At 42.5% G+C, this 19,485-nt stretch overlaps 1 protein-coding gene across 4 annotated transcripts in view; it reads right to left on the minus strand.

Moving 5' to 3' along the window:
- Nucleotides 1-4,341: 4,341 nt before the first annotated feature.
- Nucleotides 4,342-19,485, minus strand: part of Magi2 (membrane associated guanylate kinase, WW and PDZ domain containing 2) — a 1,319,799-nt gene continuing 1,304,655 nt past the window's right edge. For 2 of the 4 annotated variants that reach the window (XM_069996345.1, XM_069996344.1), the window contains one exon: nt 4,342-7,434. In XM_069996345.1, the coding sequence (XP_069852446.1) occupies nt 6,803-7,434 (632 nt within the window). In that variant the 3' untranslated portion in view covers nt 4,342-6,802. The remainder of the gene's footprint in view (nt 7,435-19,485) is intronic. The other 2 variants (XM_069996347.1, XM_069996346.1) reach the window with 1 other exon arrangement.

A 19,485-nucleotide genomic window follows, 5' to 3' on the forward strand; every position in this document is an offset into this window, starting at 1 on the left:
ATCTTCACTTCTTGTCCCTTGTCTGCCTGTCTCCACCTTGCCAGGTGCATGGGCTCTGTTACTCTTTCTTTTGTTGTGTATTAGAAAGGTATGTGTATTAGTTGGGATTTAGAAGCTGTCAGTAACTGTGTGACAATGGGCATCTAACCTTAAGGGCATGCATCTCTGGCTAGGTAGTATTTGCCATTCCAGACTTACATAGTATGAGGATCCAATGGAAATATTCCCAATGTTTTCTGAAAGGGTTCAGTTGCTATAGATACATCCAGAGTAATGACTTGGTCATTTTGACACTAGGAAAATCTCTGTCCATGTACTGGCCTCTTGGTCCTGGAATGAGGCCAAGTGGCCTTGGCATTCCTATACCAGTGCTGCACATGTGTCCTGTAGCAGTTGAAGAGCTACCCTAGAGAGTTCCAGAATGAGCACCCTGTTTCTAAAACCTTTGCAGATAAACTGCGTGACTTATATCACTTGCTGCGTGCAAGAGAGGATTCATTTACTCATCAACTATTTACTGAGCACTCATTGAATATCAGGCTTTGGATTAAGACAGACTTGAACTTGAATTCTAGGTCTACTACCTATTAGCTTCAGAAAGTTCCTCAGTTTTTCTTTTATTTCTCTCTCATTTGTGTTTGTGTTGTTCAGGATTTCTAAGAGACCCTTTTCGTCCTTTACACGGTTGTAGTGTCACCTCTATATTCTACATCTTTAAGCAAAGTTCCACTTAGTTAAAAGGTGGTAGGCATAGAGTATGGACTTCTTTTTTTTTGGGTGGGGGTCTGGTTGTGGGGCCTGAACTCTGGGCCTGAGCACTGTCCCTCAGCTCTTCAGCTCAAGGCGAGTGCTCTACTGCTTGAGCCACAGTGCCACTAATGGTTTTCTAGTGGTTTATTGGAGATAAGAGTCTCATGGACTTTGTTGCCCAGGCTGGCTTTGAACTATGATCCTCAACTCTCAGCCTCCTGAGTAGCTAGGATTACAGGTGTGAGCCACTGGCTCCCAGCTTATTCTTTTTGTTTGATAGCCCACATAGTCCTTAAAATTGTTATATAAACCACTAGACCCCATTTCACTTTTAAATTGGCATTTGTATTTTTAATCATAAATTTAAAAATTGCAAGGGAGGTATTTCTTCTTGCATTTGAATCTTATATTTGCGGATTTGACACCTTTAAATTAGGAAATCTTTCCTCCCACACAATGTAGTTTGCCATTAAAGCCAGTCTTTGTGGTCTAGTGAGACCAATAGGCAAATCACATATTCAGTTAGGAAAAGTCCAACTTCATTTTAAAATCAAAATAAATGTCAATACTGATTCTTAAATAGAAAGAAAGGCCTTGCCCACTTAAATATCCCTTTCAAATACTCTCTGCTCTGTAATCTTGGTTCTCCTCCAGAGGGCTGCTTTCTCCATCTTAACTCCCTAGAGATTTTTACACCTGGAATTAAGAAGCCAATATAGAATGCAGGATGCAAGAGAGGCCTTTTTTTTTTTTTTGTAATGTAAAGGGCTTTTATATAGGTAAGTGGGAGTAGAGAACTGCATGCAAGTTTGAAATGCATAAAAATGAAAACTGAAGCTTGCACAGGGATTTATAGGTGCTTGCCTTCTTGTGAACCTCCCAGAAACTCTATCTCCAGGCATGTGTATTCTTCATGGTGAAGATGGCTTACCTAAGACCAAATCACAGGGAGGTGTTTGGGTCCTTTCACGTGAATGATCAAACCTTATTAGGGTTTTAGGAAATTTACCTCCCATTTAGAAGAGAAGATCAATGGTCATCTTGTGTCATAATATCCTGGGTTCTTGCAGATGAAGTCACTCTCCAAGAGACAGTTCTCCAACTCCCAGGCCCCTTACATTCTTAGAGCCCCTAGAGATACTGAGCTCACTGGCAGTCACAAGTTTCCCTCTTACAGGGATAGTGAAATGAATTTGAACTTCCATAAAGTCCCTGATCACTGTGTTGCCCTGATACACTCCTGAAGGCCCAGCCAGCAAGAGCTTGATTTAAATCTAGGGTGTTACTCTATTGTTTATATGCAATGTTTACCAGCACAGCTATTATTGCCATCACAATCATAATCATAACCTCTACATGTTTAATTGGGGCTCTGCATGAACTAGATGTGATGAAGAACTTATCATTAGACACAGTACCCTCGCAATTTTAAGACTTGAAGAGCACTCTTGTGATTTTATAGGTATCCTGCCTGGTACTACAGTGTCTGAGAAAGAAATCTTTGTTTAATCCAAATTCTCAGAGTGATGAGTTTCATTGTTCAGCTGTGAGTTTGTCCTAAAAATTAGCAATATCAACAAAGTAGGGCCAGGTGCCAGTGGCTCACGCCTGTAATCCTAGCTACTCAGGAGGCTGAGATCTGAGAATCACGGTTCAAAGCCAGCCGGAGCAGGAAACTCCATGAGACTCTTAACGCCAATAAATCACTAGAAAACCAGAAGTGGCGCTGTGGCTCAACAGGTAGGGCGCTTACCTTGAGCTGAAGAGTGTAGGGATAGCACCCAAGCCCAGAGTTCAAGCCCCACAACCAATAATAATAATAATAATAATAGTAATAAAGCAATATCAACAAAGTGAAGAAGATTCAACTTTAAGAAGTTCCATTTGGGGAAGAAATCTTAAGAATAGAGTACATATAGGCTGCAGGATTTCCCTCATTTGTGGTAGCTAGAATGTGCTTATACATCTGCAGGTAAACACACTGGATGGTTTAAAACAGGTCTCTAGGCATTCACACAAAATGAGACCAAAAGAGGATGTTTTTAGGTGAGGAACACAAAGGCACAATACCTATGTGTATCTGATCTTACAAAACAATATTTACCAAAATGAACTCCAGGAAATGGAAACAAAAGCTTTATTTTCCTTTTCTTTTTGTTTTGTTCCTTCCTTTATCTGTCTTTGGTGATGTAAAGGTGGGGGGCACAGAAATGGTGGGAGAAAGTGTGAACAAATGCAGCAGTGATACTAGACACTGTGTTGAAAATGAACTATGAAACTTTTGGGTGGGGATGGGAGGGAAAAACTGGGAGACAGAGGGAAAAGAAGACGTAGTCCAAAAAAAACCCCAACATATTTTATCTGACTTAGGTAACTGTAACCCTTCTGTACATCACTTTTATAATAACAATAAAAATTCATTAAAAAAGAATACAGAGTCCAAATAAGGGTCAAATTCCAAAAGCGCTGCAGTTGACTAACTTTTGACTAACAGGTACTTACAGGGATGGCAGGCCCTTTCTGAGCCTGACCTAAACCTACTGCTTAGCATGGCATATCTGAAGGCTTGTCTGTACCTCAGGAGCCACAGGCTCCACCCGCTCAGGATCTACACAGTCCAGCATGGAAGGGAAATTAGATCTCAATGCAAGCAAGCTGTTCCAGGAAAGCAGCTGAAAATTGGTGGACTAGGGGCTAGATTTGGCTGGTAAATGGTTTGTTATGGTAATGTTTTTGTGCTCTTATTCAATTCTTCAAATATGCAAATTAACTGTGCCAAAATTTAAAAACATTTCACATAGCCAGTCGTTTTCTTCTCTCGAGAATCTGGGCAATGGCATCTAGCAAGTCTTAAAAGAGTGGCTTTACAGCCTAGGCCCAGTTTGGTTCCCATCACTTTTCTAGATCCCCCTCCTTGCCCTGGGAGACCTTGGAATCCATGGTAAGGTCTCTTTGCTGGCCAGGTGGCTTGTTTCCTCACGCTAGTTTCTGCCTGGTTCCTGTCCTCAGAGTACCTAATGGTCTTCGATTTCTTATCATCTCATTTTGGTCTCCTAATAATTCTTAAATGGTAATTACTATATATTATTCATATTGGTACCTTGTTAAGTACAATGTTTCATAAGACTTCTGCTTTTCTACTTGTACTAGGGCATTTTTAGACACCTCTATTAAACACGACATGTATTTATGACAAACAATATATTTTTTAAAAAAAGTACCTAATATCTTTGATTTCATACTTCATGTCACCTCTTTCTTTTTTAAAAAGTGGATCATGATCTTTTTAATAAAAAATATAGTATTGGAGTAAAAGAGGGACAGTTTTCGAACTTCAAGTGTCTTTGTCCGTAAACAGGAAAAGCCATTCATCATTGCTCACTGAACACTGGCTTCTGCATGAACTTCTTGCAATTTTGCATGAAAAGCGTTTCAGAATTAAAAAGAAAGTGATAGAATTTAGATAGAATTTCATACTGTTAATTTTTTGTGTGAGTGAAAAGGCACAATATCAACCAATGTAGCAATCCATAGAAACATATCATTCATAATGTAGCAAGCAGACACACAATTATTAACTGGATTGTCTCTGAGAAAACTTTGAGTTTTACTTGGCTGAAAAAAAAAGTTCAATAGTACGTTTGGAAGAAATCCTATTTAGGGCATTAAAGTTATACTTTTAAACTCACGGAAAACTGGAACTTTTAAAAGCTAAGCCACCAGAGTCATCTATTTCAAATTAACACACAGCTGATATAGTTGGAAAAAGAAAAGCTTTTTGGATATATATTTTATTTGACAGTGTTTTAGAATATCATACAGTAAACAAGATTTCTGTAAAAGTTAATTTATCCATAGTGGTGCGTTTCATAAAAATAGTTGCTCACTTACAGTCTTTCTGTGACTATTAATACATGGAATTATATTTATAGAGATACAGCTGTACAGGGTAAATTCACAGCTAACACTACACAGAAATATTATTTGGAATGAGATTTAGATAATGTGCTGACTTCACAGGTTATGGATTACAGCCGCATAAAGCAATTGCTGCACGAGTAGTAGCTGTGAACTGTGCAAATTAAGAGTTTATGCAAGCGTAATCTCAACTTTTTTTTCCTTTTGTAACACATGGAAAATAAAGGTTGGAGGATACAGTACCAGGACGTGCAGCTACACTACAGAAGCATTGTCCAAAACCAGATTCAATAAATTAATGGCAAACTATACTGGATTTCTAGTCAGGGGAGAAAGACTGATCAAGATTAAACCAAATGTATTATAAACTGCTACATGTGTTTGTGCTTTTGTTTATGATGAATGGAATCTTTTTTTTTTTTGAATTTGCTTTTATAAGCTGCAAGGCCCTTCAATGAGGCTTTCAACCATATTTTCTGATCAAACAACTAAACTACTTCTTACGTCTAGTGGAAAATGAACTGTAGTGCTCAGGTTTCAGCAGTCATGAAGTGACAGAGAGAGCCACTTAGTAGGTGATCATGTGTGATCTTATCAAATCCACTTGATCTCTCTTTTTACTTGTATAACTACAAGTGCAGAGAGGTGAGTCATCTTGGCATCAACTTGCCTGCCAGGGGCAGAGTATGGAAGGACAAAATCCTCATTCATACAGAGCAGACAAATTGCCTTTATATGTTTTGCCTTTAAATATGTACATGCACCGATGGATAATTCATTGATGCTAACATTTTACAAAAAAAAAAAAAAAAAAGAAAGAAAGGAAGCTTGGACTCTTGCTATGGGGATCAATCACAGATCCATGAAGATAAACAAGAACAACTAGAAAGAGTGCTAATTAAAAAAAAAAACAACACTAGCGAAGACTGCAAGACAAAAGCAAACCAAAGGAAAACAAAAGCAATAAGGAAAGCTAGAAGAAATGCTAAAAGGAGTCATGTTCTTTAATGAAAATAAATTAGCTGTAATAGTGATTTTTTCATATTAAGGATTCATTATTATGTGAGCAGTATAGAAAAAATACTTCTCTCTGTCAAAGTGCAAATGGAGTATTGGAGAGAGTTTAAGATAGACAATAGTATCAGTGATGATAACAGTCTTGTTGACAAAGAAGCTATATCTTCTGGCTTGGGACAATACGAAAGCCTTTTCATAAAGGACCTGCAGCGTTGCCAATCTCAATTAAATAGGTTGTGGTCTTTTGATAAAATTTGTATTTTAGAGGAAAATCGATTCAGATCTGTGAGCTAACCTGCAAAATTCTGACGTATGGCAAACTGTTCCCTAGGATGTAAGTTTTTAAACTTTGTTTCCCCTACCACTGAAAATGTACAGAAATATGATCTGATCACAGAAATGGCAGTAAAAAAAAAATGGCATCACACCAATGAATTCACTAGATTTCTAACTCCTGCAGTGGGCAGGGAATGGGTGCTGCTTTAGACGGTGATGGACGCCGGGGTGAGCCATGGAAACGTCATGGGCGAACAGTTCTGAATGTTTCAAAGAAACCCTTTAACCCCTGTCTAGATATGTCAAGAACAATTTATTTACAACGCTTCAGATCAATTAAAAGATATAATCTTGTCTCAGTTTCAGCTTGCTCCGTGCAGTTTGATTTATTATTTTTTAAGGCGATATTCCAGTTTGTGATTGCTCTTAACTTGTCCAGTTTCTTGATATAAGGGTTTGGATGAAACCCAAACCCTTCATGCAGTGAGGGGGGGGGGGGGGTAGAGGGAAGATAAAACCATCGTGTTTCTTTCTTTTGCACTAAAGCTACACTGCACTGTTTCTCTGTGATGTTCTTCACGTTATTTTGGTTCTTCCATAGCTGCAAAGCCCCCCCCAACCGTGGCCCCGGGGGTGGGGGCTCTGGGATCAGTTTAGGTCTGCTGCGCGTGGACGCCAGGCCGCCCGGGCTCTTCGGACGCGTCCCAGGCCTCGGTGCCTCGTGGATCTATGCACGTGTGACAGTGAAGACAATAAATTAAAAAGCCGGTGAGACGGAACCTAAGAAGAACGGCCCGCGTCGTGGCGGGCTTGGCGGGGCCGTGCCGAGGCCCGGGCGGGCTCATCTGGCGGCCGAGGCGCCGGGCTTGAGGACGCCAGGCAGCTTGTCGGAGCCCGGCACCTTCCAGGGCCCCGGCGCCACGGCGGCCTTGCGCGCTGGGGGGACCCCCGGGGGCCGCGGGCCCGGCCGGGGTCCTGCGCGCACGCCGGGCCGCTCGGTGCCGCCGCCGCCCAGGCCCGCGATCGTAGCCCCGGGGCCGTCGCGGTGGCGGCCGAGCTCCGGGCCGGGTGCAGCGCGGAGCCCTTCCTTCCCGCCCGCCCGCGTCCCCTCCACCGCCGGCCCCGGCGGCGCCCTGGCCTCCGAGGCGGGCCTGCCGGCCTCGGGCCGCCCCTGGCCGCCGGGCGCCTCCTCGAGCCGCGGCCGCGCGGCCCGCTGCGGGCTCGCCGAACGCTCCCCCTGCTCCCCGAGGCGCTGCTTCTTCTGGCCGCCGGCCGAAAGCTCCTTTGGTTTCCTAACGTGGTCGTGTTCCCTTTTGATATCCCAAGCTGGGTCTGGGCTTATCTGGTGGGAAGGGTCGGAGGGTGGGGCTGGATGTGATGGAGAGAATGGAGCGAGGATGTCTTCCAGGGAGACGCCTACTTCCGGCAGGCCTGGGGAGGCGGCAGCGGGACCACTCCAGGAGCTGGGTTCGTCTGTGGACACCAAAGCACAGGCGTCAGGAAGCCCCGCCACGCAGGTCGCCCCGCGCCCCGCCGCCCCCCGGGGCCCAGGGCCTCGGCTTCCCGGGCTGGGGTGGGGAGCGGCCGGCCACGCCCACCGCTCTGCCTGCCCAGGGGCAGCGCGCCCACCCCCGGGGAGAGTGCTTTCCTCTCTTCGGCTCCACCCACCACCCTGACCATCCCCCCCCCCCCCCCCGGGCAAAGCCCAGGCCGCACCCCTTGCCCGGGTCTGACTTCCAGGGGAGTCACCCGGCCTGACAGCTCCCTACCAACTGACCCACTGGGCAGTACTTGAGTCGCTGGGTTCAAATTCTTATACTGGAATCACTGGGTAGTTGTGAAAAATACAGGTTGCCCCGGGACCAGGCTGGGAGATCTCAGCAGGCCAAAAAAACCCAAGAACCAACACGTGTTTCTGTCTAGTTTATTTTTATTTTTCACCCACATTCAGGCGAGTTTGAAGAGAGTGGTTGAGAGCCAAGAAGCCCTCCAGTTCTCTGCCTAGTAGTTGCGAATGACTTTCTCCACCAGTAGGCGTCACTCGAGCCTCATTCTCTGCTACTGCCAGCCGGATCAGAATTTGGATAAATTCATCCAAAAACTATCATTCTCGACTTAAAAAAAATAATCTTTCCTTTTAAAAAATTCTACCATGGAAGGCCTCTGGACTAAGATAAATGATTCTTTCTAAAAAGTCTCGCTTCAACATCTATTTAGAATTTAAACTCTGTCTACTTCCAAAAAGGATTCAAAACAATTTACAACAACACGCACATAAAGCAGAATGATATAAATGAAAAATGACTTTTTTTTTTTTGCCTTAGAGCAACTGTTTATCAGAAGCCAAGTAGAAGAACAGATACGTTAGAAATCTGAGATGGGTTAGTTCCTACCATGAGTTTCTGGCCGTTAAGGCAACAGTAAAGTAGGGGTAAGTAAGACAGTGAACACCTGACATTTGTGATGAATATGTTTCCTGACCTTTCGAAATCCTCGGGTTTTGTAATTCCATTCTAGAATGCAGTTTTTCCTCTCAGGAAATGGCATATGGTCAATAGTGGGGGGAATAAGACACAATACTCATATTTGAATTCTGGTGGCTGGTGGGCCTCCCCACTAGCTAAAAGATTCAGTCCCACCGAGCAGCCTGACTGCCTAGGACTCAATTCTTAGCCGCTGTGTGTCAGTGCTGATATCAGGAATCCTTATGTGTATCCAGCCTACAAATGTCCATGCATGTTTTTAAGTTGATTTTTTGTGGGGGAGGGAGGCTGCTGTGGAACTCTACCACTTGAGTCGCAGCCTCACAGCCGGTTTTCTGAGTGGTTTATTGGAGATAAGAGTCTCAAGTACTTTCCTTGCCCAGGTTGGCTTTGAACTGCAATCTTCAGATCTCAGCCTCCTGAGTAGCCAGGATTACACACGTGAGCCACCAGTACCTGGCTTGAGGATTCTTATGTGATACTTTTGTTCCTGATTTATAAAGAGCTAATGAGAGGAAGAGGACAGTGGGTTAGGTTTTCCCAATTATACTGATCAGTTTGAGAATATCAAGTTATAAAGTTTCTCTGGTGTGAAATTTGAATGGGGTATTTGGGACACATGTTATTTTCCTTCTCTCCATAGACTGATGTCCATAATCATTTTGACATAGCGAGTAAAGGAATCCTCGAAATGCATCAGAAAAGCTGAATCTAATCATGTTTCTAATATTTTTTTTTTTTGGGTCTGATCGTGGGGCCTGAACTCTGGGCCTGGGCGCTGTCCCTCAGCTCAAGGTTCAAGGCTAGCACTCTACCACTTGAGCCACAGCGCCACTTCCGGCTTTTTTTTTCTGCTTATGTGGTGCTGAGGAATCGAACCCAGGGTGTCATGCATGCAAGGCAAGCGCTCTACCACTGAGCCACCTTCCCAGCCCCATCATGCCTCTAACATTTAATCAACAATGTGATTTTGGAAGTGCTAGGGTTTGGACTCAAGGCTGCATGCTCACTAGACAGGGGCTCTATGATTTGAACTGCACTCTCAGTCCTGCAATGTGATTTTGGGTCAATCACTAGATTTTTCGGAGCCTTAAATTCTTCTTTTATAAGATGGGGATTAAAAACCTTGTAGATATGAATCATGTACTTCCTAAAGTAATCACAGTACACAAAGGGAAAGTTCTAAATGATTTTACAGTCATATGTTTCTTCTGTGCTCTGTGGCAATCCATTCATGGATTGGGCTCCTGTGGAAACCCCCACATTAACAATCTCACATGCAGGTGAGGTTTCTCGGAAAGTGCAGTAAGTTAGTCTTTCCCATATGATATAATTCCCAGATAAAGTTTTGCTCTACATCAAGCATTTTCGGTGACATAAAGGGATATTCGAAAATCTGTGAATGTGTTTAATGAAAACAAGAATGTGGCTACTTTGAGCCATGGTAGAATTCAAAATCCAACCAGCACATGATAGACAGTGATAACTCTACCAATATAGGAAGATCCTACCTGAAGTCAAGAAGTTAAGAGGGGTCTTTGGAGTTAGGGGCATGTCTCAAGTGGTACAATGCTTTCTACCAAGGAAAAGGCCCTGATTTCAAATCCCAGTAAAACATACACATCATACACATGTTTCTCAAAAGTCCTAACTACATCTTATGCAATTGATTTGGACCACAGTTAATGGTATTTCACATTTGAACAGCTCTTTTCTCCACCATTACACCACATATGGTGGAGTCAGCTGGCCTTAAATTACTTCTGAGACACAGGGAAAAGGCAAACATTATTTACACTATTTCCTGAAGGAAGGACTGAAGCAGAGAGAAGTTAAATAATGAACAAGATGAAAGAATGGGCTAGCCAGGAGTAAAATTTTGGGTTTCTTTTCTCTTTTTCACTTTTTGAGAAAAATGGCCGAAGCCATTTTTACAAATAGGACCACAGCACTCAAAACGGGCCAATAGGAGCTGGATCCCACTATTGAACAGAATATCTAGCATTTCTTCCTGATCATCTTTCCTACTGTATAGGAATATTGAAGAGTTTCTGTCCAGGAATATGGAAATGATTAAAATACCAATACAGAAGACCCCCATCAGTTGGCCTCAAGATTATTTCTGAGATACAGGGAGATCTTCTCTTCTTTCTGTCTACTCCTGTCTACCTCCTGTTTCTTTATGTGACAACTAAAAAGGCGAATTTGAATAGTACAAAGGGATTCCTCTTACTATAAAAAAATTCTCAAGCACTTGTTTATAGATCATTAAATACTCAACAGTGGGAGAAACTAAACACTGAACGTTTTAAGTCATTGCCTCTTAAGAAGATTAATCCAAAATTAAAATTAACTACATCATGAAATAAAATGACTTACGAGATGAGTTTGTATATAGTTTAGCATTTCTCATTTTTGTGCAAAGGGACTCTCCAGATCAGTGTTAGACACGTGGAGCCTACATGGCACAATTCTGCAGAGCTCTGCAGGCACAGAGGGCCTCTTCTCCAGAAATCCCCTTTAACCACCTCACCCTGTTACCTGCCTCCTCAAGGTGACATGAATTGGGGACAGGAAGAGCCCTTCTCTAATATTTTAATTGCTAGTTGTCATGAAATATTGAGACCCAAATGGAAAGAAGAATTAATCAAATTGATTTCTTATTGCTTCAGACCAGTTTTTGTTTGATTTTCTCCTTCCTCCTTCCCTCCTTCCCTCCCTCCCTTCCTCCCTCCCTCCCTCCCTCCCATCCTTCCTTCCTCCCTCCATTCCTCCCTCCCTTCCTTCCTTCCTTCCTTCCTTCCTTCCTTCCTTCCTTCCTTCCTTCCTTCCTTCCTTCCTTCCTTCCTTCCTTTCTTCCTTCCTTCCTTTCTCCCTGCCTGTCTATCTGGGCAGTGGCTACCTTGTGTGCTCATATTTATTTATAATATTATGGCTGAGGAAGATGTGACCCACAGCATCTTTTTTTTATCAGAGATATTGTAACTAAAATCAGAAATAGCAGAGAAGCTTCCTAGAAAGACAAAATTGGCTATATCTTTATCCAAGCAATGTCCGCAGGCCTAGTGGCTGACAACTGGCTTCCTAGGTCTGTCCTTCCTGCCACACACACACACACACACACACACACACACACACACACACACACACACACACACACACACACACACACACACACACACACACACACACACACACACACACACACACACACACACCTCACACCTCAGTGAAACTGCTCTTGTCAAGGTCCATGATCTTTATGTGGTCAGATCCCAAATCTTATGGACATCTCTCTGTATTCATCTTCATAACTGCTCTCATCACAATTTCATACTGTCAAGTGACTTTCAGGAACAAGATGGCCTCTTTGCTTCCTGACACCCCAGTCTCCGGCTTATCTCACCTTTCGGCCAGTTCCTTCTCAGTTTGCTTTGCTAGCTCCTCTTCTTGTCTTTGACCACATGAGGACTTCGACCCACTTTAGGACTTCATTGGTCTTTGGTAATGTGCTTTCTCCATAATCTCTCCCTAGGTGTTCTTACTTACTCACATAGCTTTTTACAGCATTTCCAAATGTTTCTGTTGAGCTTAAGGCATAGAGCTTGCACCAGACCTATGTGCCACACTATGCTGTTATTTCTCTCTCTTTCTCTTGTTCCCATCCTCTCTCACCCTTTCCCTTCGCCCCCCCCCTTCCTCCCTCTCTCTCTCTGTCTGTTCAGGTGATTGAACTTGGGTCTCCATTCTGTGGATAAATGCAATGCAGGACACAGAAGAGCACTTAATGGCAGCTGAAGATGGGAAATACATATATATTTTGCAGTTCTAGGCCTCACACTCAGTGCCTCACACTTGTCTAGGCAGGTTCTTTACCATGTGTCCAGTCCTTATTTCTTGGTATCTTGTCTTAGGGGATTCATTGGCATCTTTAGTATCACAAATCCAAAATAGAAATCTTTCTTTCCTAAGCCCACTCCATACTCTTTGCTTTATTTCCTCATTTTGGCCAATGGTATAAACAGAGTCAGGTCATCCTTGGCCCTTTCTCTCCCTAATTTCACAGATAGAATGCTCCTGTAAGTCTTTTCTTTAAATCTCTGGTGGATTTTGTTAACCTTTTACGTCACCACTACAGTGCAAGACCCTTGTCTGGAAGGATGCAACCAGTGTGAGATGCTGGAAGACAATCATAGTTAAAGTGTGGTCATCGTGTTGGACATTTTTCATAAGCCCTGAGGAGACTGTTGCAAAGACTAATTTCAAAAGTGAGTTGCATTGCTGCTCAGAGAAGTGTCCTACTCTGTGCCCTACATCCTCCTCAGCCTGGTTAACCTACCCAAGGGCTTGGCCGACCCGGCCACTTCCATTTCTCACAGGGGCCACTCCCATAACCACACCTCTCCTTGCTTCTATACTCATCTCTGGTGGGTTTCCCCATGGCATGTACAAACTTTTTGAGACCACAATTAGGTTATACCATTCCTTACTTAAAACTTCCAGCAGAGTGCTACTTTCTTAGATTAAAATCCTAAATTATTAACATAGCCTATATATGCCTGCACAATCTGGCCCAGCCCCATCATCCTTCCCAGCTTTATCTCCTTTCATCCTCTGTTCTCCACCCACACTGTTCTCTGCTCAGTTCCTCAAATGCACCGCGTTCATGTTCTATACTAGGATGTCACTCTTGATTCTACTGCTATTCTGAAGGCTTGTTTCCCAGCTGCTCATGCGGTGGGCTCTTTTCTTTCCTTCAGAACTCTTGAATGTTCCCCCAGAGAGCTCTACTCCACAGCAGATACTCTTCTCTCTCCAACAGTATCCTGTTTATATGTCCTCCTGATACTTACAATTTGTAGTGATAAGTAGAACTGTGGCTCAGTGCGTACAGTGCTAACCTTTAGCAAAAATGCTCAGGAACAATGCCCAGGCCCTGAGTTCAAGTCCCAGGACTAGAACAAAAAACTAAGTTGTAATGATAGAAACTTTGCTTGTTTATTTGTCTAACATCAGTCTCAAACATGAGCCATAAGCTTCATGAGAGCAATGAATCTCACATTGGTCTTGTTTATCCCAGTTACTTAATAACTAACCTCGTGCTTGACATAGAAGTAAGCACTTGATGAATATTTAATGAGTGAATAAATCTATTCCACAAATAGAAATAGAAGACCTGAAACCATATACCTACTTAAGGAAACACTTTAGGGCAAATATTTTCTTTTACAGTATAATCTGTCAAAAGCAAGTTTGTGTCTGTGACTTTTATCTGTTCTGAGGGGGAGGATGGTGGTGAAATGGGAACAAGAATTTGAAATGAGAGAGGAAGTGTGGGGAAAGAGTTTTCAAGGAACAAACTGGACAGTGAGCCCACTGGGAAGAGTTCGAAGCTTTCCTTGATGGCTCCTTGTGATGGGGAAGGACAGAGAAAAGTTTTAATTTCAGAGACATTGTCAGGTGCCTCACAGGCGTTTGTTCCCTTGTCACTCTTTTCTCTTCCATTATGAACTGGCTTTGGATCCCTGGGAATCCATCAACCACTATTCCGTGGCTGTCCTGATGAACGCACAAGTCAGCTAGAACCCAAGTATCTCATATTCTTCTGTAGGAGTAGCATATCCCTCTCTTAAGTTCCATCCAACTTCTTGCCCTTCCTACTGCCATTTCTTTCAATGGTACTCAGGGGCTTGCACTTGCTAGGCAAGCACTCCACCTCTTTAGCCACACCTTACTTCACTGACACATTTACTTATTTATTTACTTATCTTTCTTTTTGTTGTTGTTGTTGTTGGTCATGGGACTTGAACTCTGGGCCATGGCACTGTCCCTGAGCTCTTCAGCTCAAGGCTAGCACTCTACCACTTGAGCCACAGCGCCGCTTCCAATTTTTTGGTGGTTAATTGGAGATAAGAATATCATGGACTTTCTTGCTTGGGCAGGCTTTGAACCAGGATCCTCAGATCTCAGCCTCCTGAATAGCTAGGATTACAGGCATGAGCCACTGGTGCCTGGCTACTTATCTATTTTTGTCAATTGTGGGGCTTGAATTCAGTGCCAGGCCATTTGCTGTCCCTGAGCTTTCTTATTCAAGGTTAGAGCTCTTCCACCTTGAGCCACAGCTCCACTTCTGTTTTTTAAGTGGTTAATTAAGTGAAGTAAGCCAGGCCCAAAGAAACATAGGTTCCATGGTTTCCCTTAATTACAATAACTAGTATATGTGTGGGACAAGTAGAAAAGGTCAAAAGCTATGTACATATGACAAGATAAGATGAAGTTAAGGGAAATGAATCCCAAGATAGGGACACAAGAGGTTTTTTTTTTCTTGCTATTGTTTCTAACGTATTTATAAGGAACCATGCGATTTTTTTTTTGTTTCTCTTGTATGTTCTCCCCCCATGGTATAACCCCTGTCTTCACTGTATTTGATGTCAGTGCCCTGCATCTTGTATATACATTTTTCTAATTTGGGGAGGGGAAGGGAAAAAACAAAATGTTTAAATAGGGATACAGGTTGACCTATTGTAATAATGAGATGCACACTATGTTGAAAAATGAACTTTACATTTTAGGCAGGGGGTGGGAGGGAATGTAGTTGTGGAGGTGGGAGGGAAGGGATGGTAGTGGAAAAACAAAGGAGGAGGCAACAGTGCTTGATAAGAAATGTACTCACTACCTTGTGCCTGTAACTGTAACCCCTCTGCACAATAAAAAACTTATAAAAAAAAAAGATTCTTAGGGACTTTGATGCCCAGGCTGGCTTTGAATATTAATATTGATCCTTAGATCTTAGCCTCCTGAGTAGCCAGGACTACAGTCATGAGCTACCAGTGCCTGGCTTCATTTCTTTTTGAAATAGAGTCTCCACTTTTTCCCAAGCACCCTTAGACCTTTACCCTCCCACCTTTACCTCCTGAGTAGATAGGATTAAAGATGGGTGCCACTATATCTAACTTACTCTAGTCATTTCTAACAAGTTCTCATCTCACTAAACACGGGCCGATTAATCCATAAATACATATTATTAACAGGTAGTCACTCAGATTATATGTGCAAAATTATGTCTGAGTCAAAAGTCATATGATCTCTAAAATTCTTGTAGGAGCCCTGAAATATTGAGAAATAAAATGTGTTCCTTTCATTTCATAGACAAAAACCGAGCATGTGTTTCAACTGCTTGTTTATTTCATGAAATATCATCCAAATGACAGTAATCAGAGAGCTGACCTGCTAGGAATTCACTCCTTGTTGCAGTAAATAAGTATCTGTACGATTGGTTTATCCAGATGGCTCTTATCTTCAATAAAAAATTGAACAGATGATGAAAGCATAATTCAAATCAAGGAAGAGCTAATTTTATCCTGTGCTGAAACTCTTGCAAAGGAGCCAGAAGCATGGCAGGGGAAAGAGAGCCTGTCACCTGCCTGCCTGACAGTCAGTCCTCCTACCCTTAGGGCTTCCAGCTTGGCTAGCTGATCCCCAACCCCTGAAGAAGGATTCCTGCCTTTCTCCTTTTGATATAGAACTCAGACCCAAGATATGCCTAATGATGCCTTAATCCAGAAGATAATCATAAAGTGTTATTGCTACTGGTACTATTAAAGTGGCTATGGCAACATTGCTTGAGATACTGACTAGGGGTCAGATGAATATCTATGTCCTTGTAAAGTATGAACTCACATGAGTACATGTAAATGAATACATTTTACAGATGAGAAAAGAGACACAAAGGTTAAGAAACTTGTTCAAGGCCACACCGCTGGTAGCTTGATGGAGCAATGGTCAGCTTTGAATGGCTTTCTGCATTGGGTGATGTTGTGCAAAGTCAGCTGAAACACTGCTACTAGATGATCTGATTTGGCCATCTGCTATTCTCACTGGGAAGTGAGGACTCATTTCTTCTGGACCACTGAACAGACACTTTCATCTGTAGCAATTGTCACAAACAGATCTATTGTTATTCTTAATGATGATTCAGAAATGCCATTATGTTTGAACGTTGGGCTCAGAAGGATAATCACTATGGTTAGAGTATTGATTTGTGAAAATGCTGGAAATATGAGCTGTAATCCTAGGACATTCTCTTACCTACCATGTATGAGGCTCTGAGTTTAATTTCTAGCATCACAGAAACAAAATAAGAAGCAATCAAAGTACCATGAAATTTCCCTCCCTCACTCCTTCCCTTTTTTCTTTCCTTTCTTCCTTCCTTCCTTCCTTCCCTTCCTTCCTTCCTTCCTTCCTTCCTTCCTTCCTTCCTTCCTTCCTTCCTTCCTTCCTTCCTTCCTTCCTTCCTTCCTTCCTTCCCTTCTTTACTGTCTTCCTTCTCTTTCTTTGGCAGTACTGTGATTTGAACTTAGGGCCTTGCCCTTCCTAGGCAAGGGCTTTTACCACTTGAATCACATTACCAGCCCTTTTTGCTTTAGTTTACTTTTTAGATACAGTCATTTATTTATTTATTTACCCTGGCTAGTCTGGGATTATTATCCTTCCACCTCCGCCTTCAGTGTAGCCCCAGCTATACTTATGCTACAATTAGACTTCTAATGAGCCAGTGTGACACTCTCTGTTTTAAAAACACTCCTCTATGCCATTCCTTGAACTGGAATTGCGATGAAACCACTCCAGTTCGACAGTGGAATCACTGAGTTTGAGAGACAAATACTTTCCATTGCTCAGTGACTAAGATTGTCCTGTGAGCAGACCCACAGATTTGGTGTTACTTCATACTACAAACCTTCCCTCTGGAAATCTGAAATTGGCTGGGGTTAGAGAATCTTGATGTCATTGTATTGGAATATATATATTTTTTAAGTTCTGGGGTTTGAACCTAGGGCTTTGTACTTGGAAGTCTGGCATTCTACTGCTTGAGATATATTTCAGCCCAGTTTTTCACTAGGTGTTTTTGAGATGGGTCTCACGAACTTCTTGCCTAGGCTGGCCTCAAACCAAGATCCTTCTGTTCTCAGCCTCCAGAGTAGCCAGGATTATAGGCATAAGTCACCTACCAGTGCCTGCTGGAATATAATCTGTTCTAATTTTGAGTATTATAGGAAAATATAAAAATATAAAAAATGAATAAGGTAAATCACAGGACAGTAATGTAAACATCATTTGGTGTTCAAAAGAAAAACCTCTTAAAGATTGTGTTCAAACAGTAATACTTCATTTGGATCTGTTCTATTATCACTTTGATGAGTACTTTTTTTGGTAACAAAATTATAAAGAAGAAAAATTTTCTTTTAAGAAATGTCAGAGAAAGTTAATTATTTTGCTGAATTTCTGCTCTTTTGGAAGCATTAATTCCAGCCTGGAGCCAATGTTAATGGCCTTTGAATAGGTATCTGTTTTGTTTATATTTCTGAAGAGATGTAAACTAGATGTTCTTTTTTTTTGGGGGGGGGTCCAGTTGTGGGGCCTGAACTCTGGGCCTGGGCACTGTCCCTCAGCTCTTCAGCTCAAGGCTAGCGCTCTACCACTTGAGCCACAGCGCCACTTCCAGCTTTTTTCTTTTTGCTTATGTGGTGCTGAGGAATCGAACCCAGGACCTCATGCATGCAAGGCAAGAGCTCTATCACTGAGCCACCTTCCCAGCCCTAAACTAGATGTTATAAACATTAATAACATTTTAAAGTAGTGACCCTATTGTCTTCATGTTTATAAAACTTATTTGGAATGCAAAATCTAAGTTGTTACAGCAAATCTGTAGCAAATTTTAGCTTCTTCATGGCTGAAAGGCAAATGTCAGAGTGGGTGGGGCTGGCGATAATATTGACGGAGTGCTTTAGACCAGTTAGAACTGGGCTGTGTGTAGTCCACAACAGTTCTGACTGAGGCCTCTTATCTCCATTTCACAGATTAGCAAACAGAGGCTTCAGGAATAAAGTGATTTGCTAGGAAGTTAGAACTAGGAAAACGGTGACATAATTCCAAAGCCCAAAGCCAAACCATGAATCTATTCTAGTTCTTTCCAATCAGAACACAACAGAGGAAAGGGTAACACACAGATAATGAACACCCTGAGGGCCTGAAGACACCAAGCCCCTCTTGAATGCTGAGAGCTTTTGGGAGTCAATATCTCATGGGAAGTTTTAGCATCCTCGGAGACTATTTTCCTATGAAGTAAAGTCTTGGTAACTCAGATTAGTCTGCATATGTGGGATCCATTCAAATTAATAAAGTATCTGCATTATAGGATATGTGAGGAATATGCTAGTTGGTTTGTTTTAAGCTAATTTTAAGTCTTTGAAAGGTATTTGGAGGCCCCATACCCTCAAATATTTAAAGATAGTCTTCACTGGTTTCTCAAACTTTTTCTGGGAAAACAGCATGTTCACCTTTTCAAATAAACTCTTAAAAGCTCATTACATAAAACAGTGTGTGTGTGTGTGTGTGTGTGTGTGTGTGTGTGTGTGTGTGTGTGTGTGTGTGTGTGTGTGTTTGTGTGCCAGTACTAAAGCTTGAACTCAGGGCCTAGATGCTATCTTTGAGCTGTTTTTGGCTCAAGGCAAGCACTCTACCACTTGAGCCACAGCACCACGGCTGGATTTTTGCTGGCTAATTGGAAAGTCTCACAGACTTTCCTACCCAGACTAGATTCAAACTGAGATCTTCAGATCTCATCCTGCAGAATGGCTAGGATTATAGGTATGAGCCACTAGTGCTATGCTGGGCTAAAACTGGTCGCTTCTATACTTGGTTGGGTGGAATGAACTCAAAACCTCTCCCTGACTCCTTCTACCACAGTGGTGCTCATGCTTTGAGGGCCTGAGTGTAACATGAGGTAGAAAACCAGTACTCAAAAGGGGCTGTCCCTCAAAGATCCCATTAAAATGCAAAACCATTCGGAAGGGAGAGGAAGTGAGACAAGGCTGGGTAACAAATTATTTCCTAGGTATTAATAGTTGGGCCTTGGGCTCCAGAGAAGCGAGATACAGTGCAGGGAAGATTTGCTGGAGTAGAGCTTTGGTCACAGTAAGCCAGACCTTTCACAGATTTGCTGGGGCACCGAGTCACTGGAAGCCCAGCTGACAGATCATTT

Source organism: Dipodomys merriami, unplaced genomic scaffold (assembly GCF_024711535.1).
Source record: "Dipodomys merriami isolate MVZ:Mamm:240054 unplaced genomic scaffold, mDipMer1.0.p SCAF_5, whole genome shotgun sequence".
Taxonomy (NCBI): domain Eukaryota; kingdom Metazoa; phylum Chordata; class Mammalia; order Rodentia; family Heteromyidae; genus Dipodomys; species Dipodomys merriami.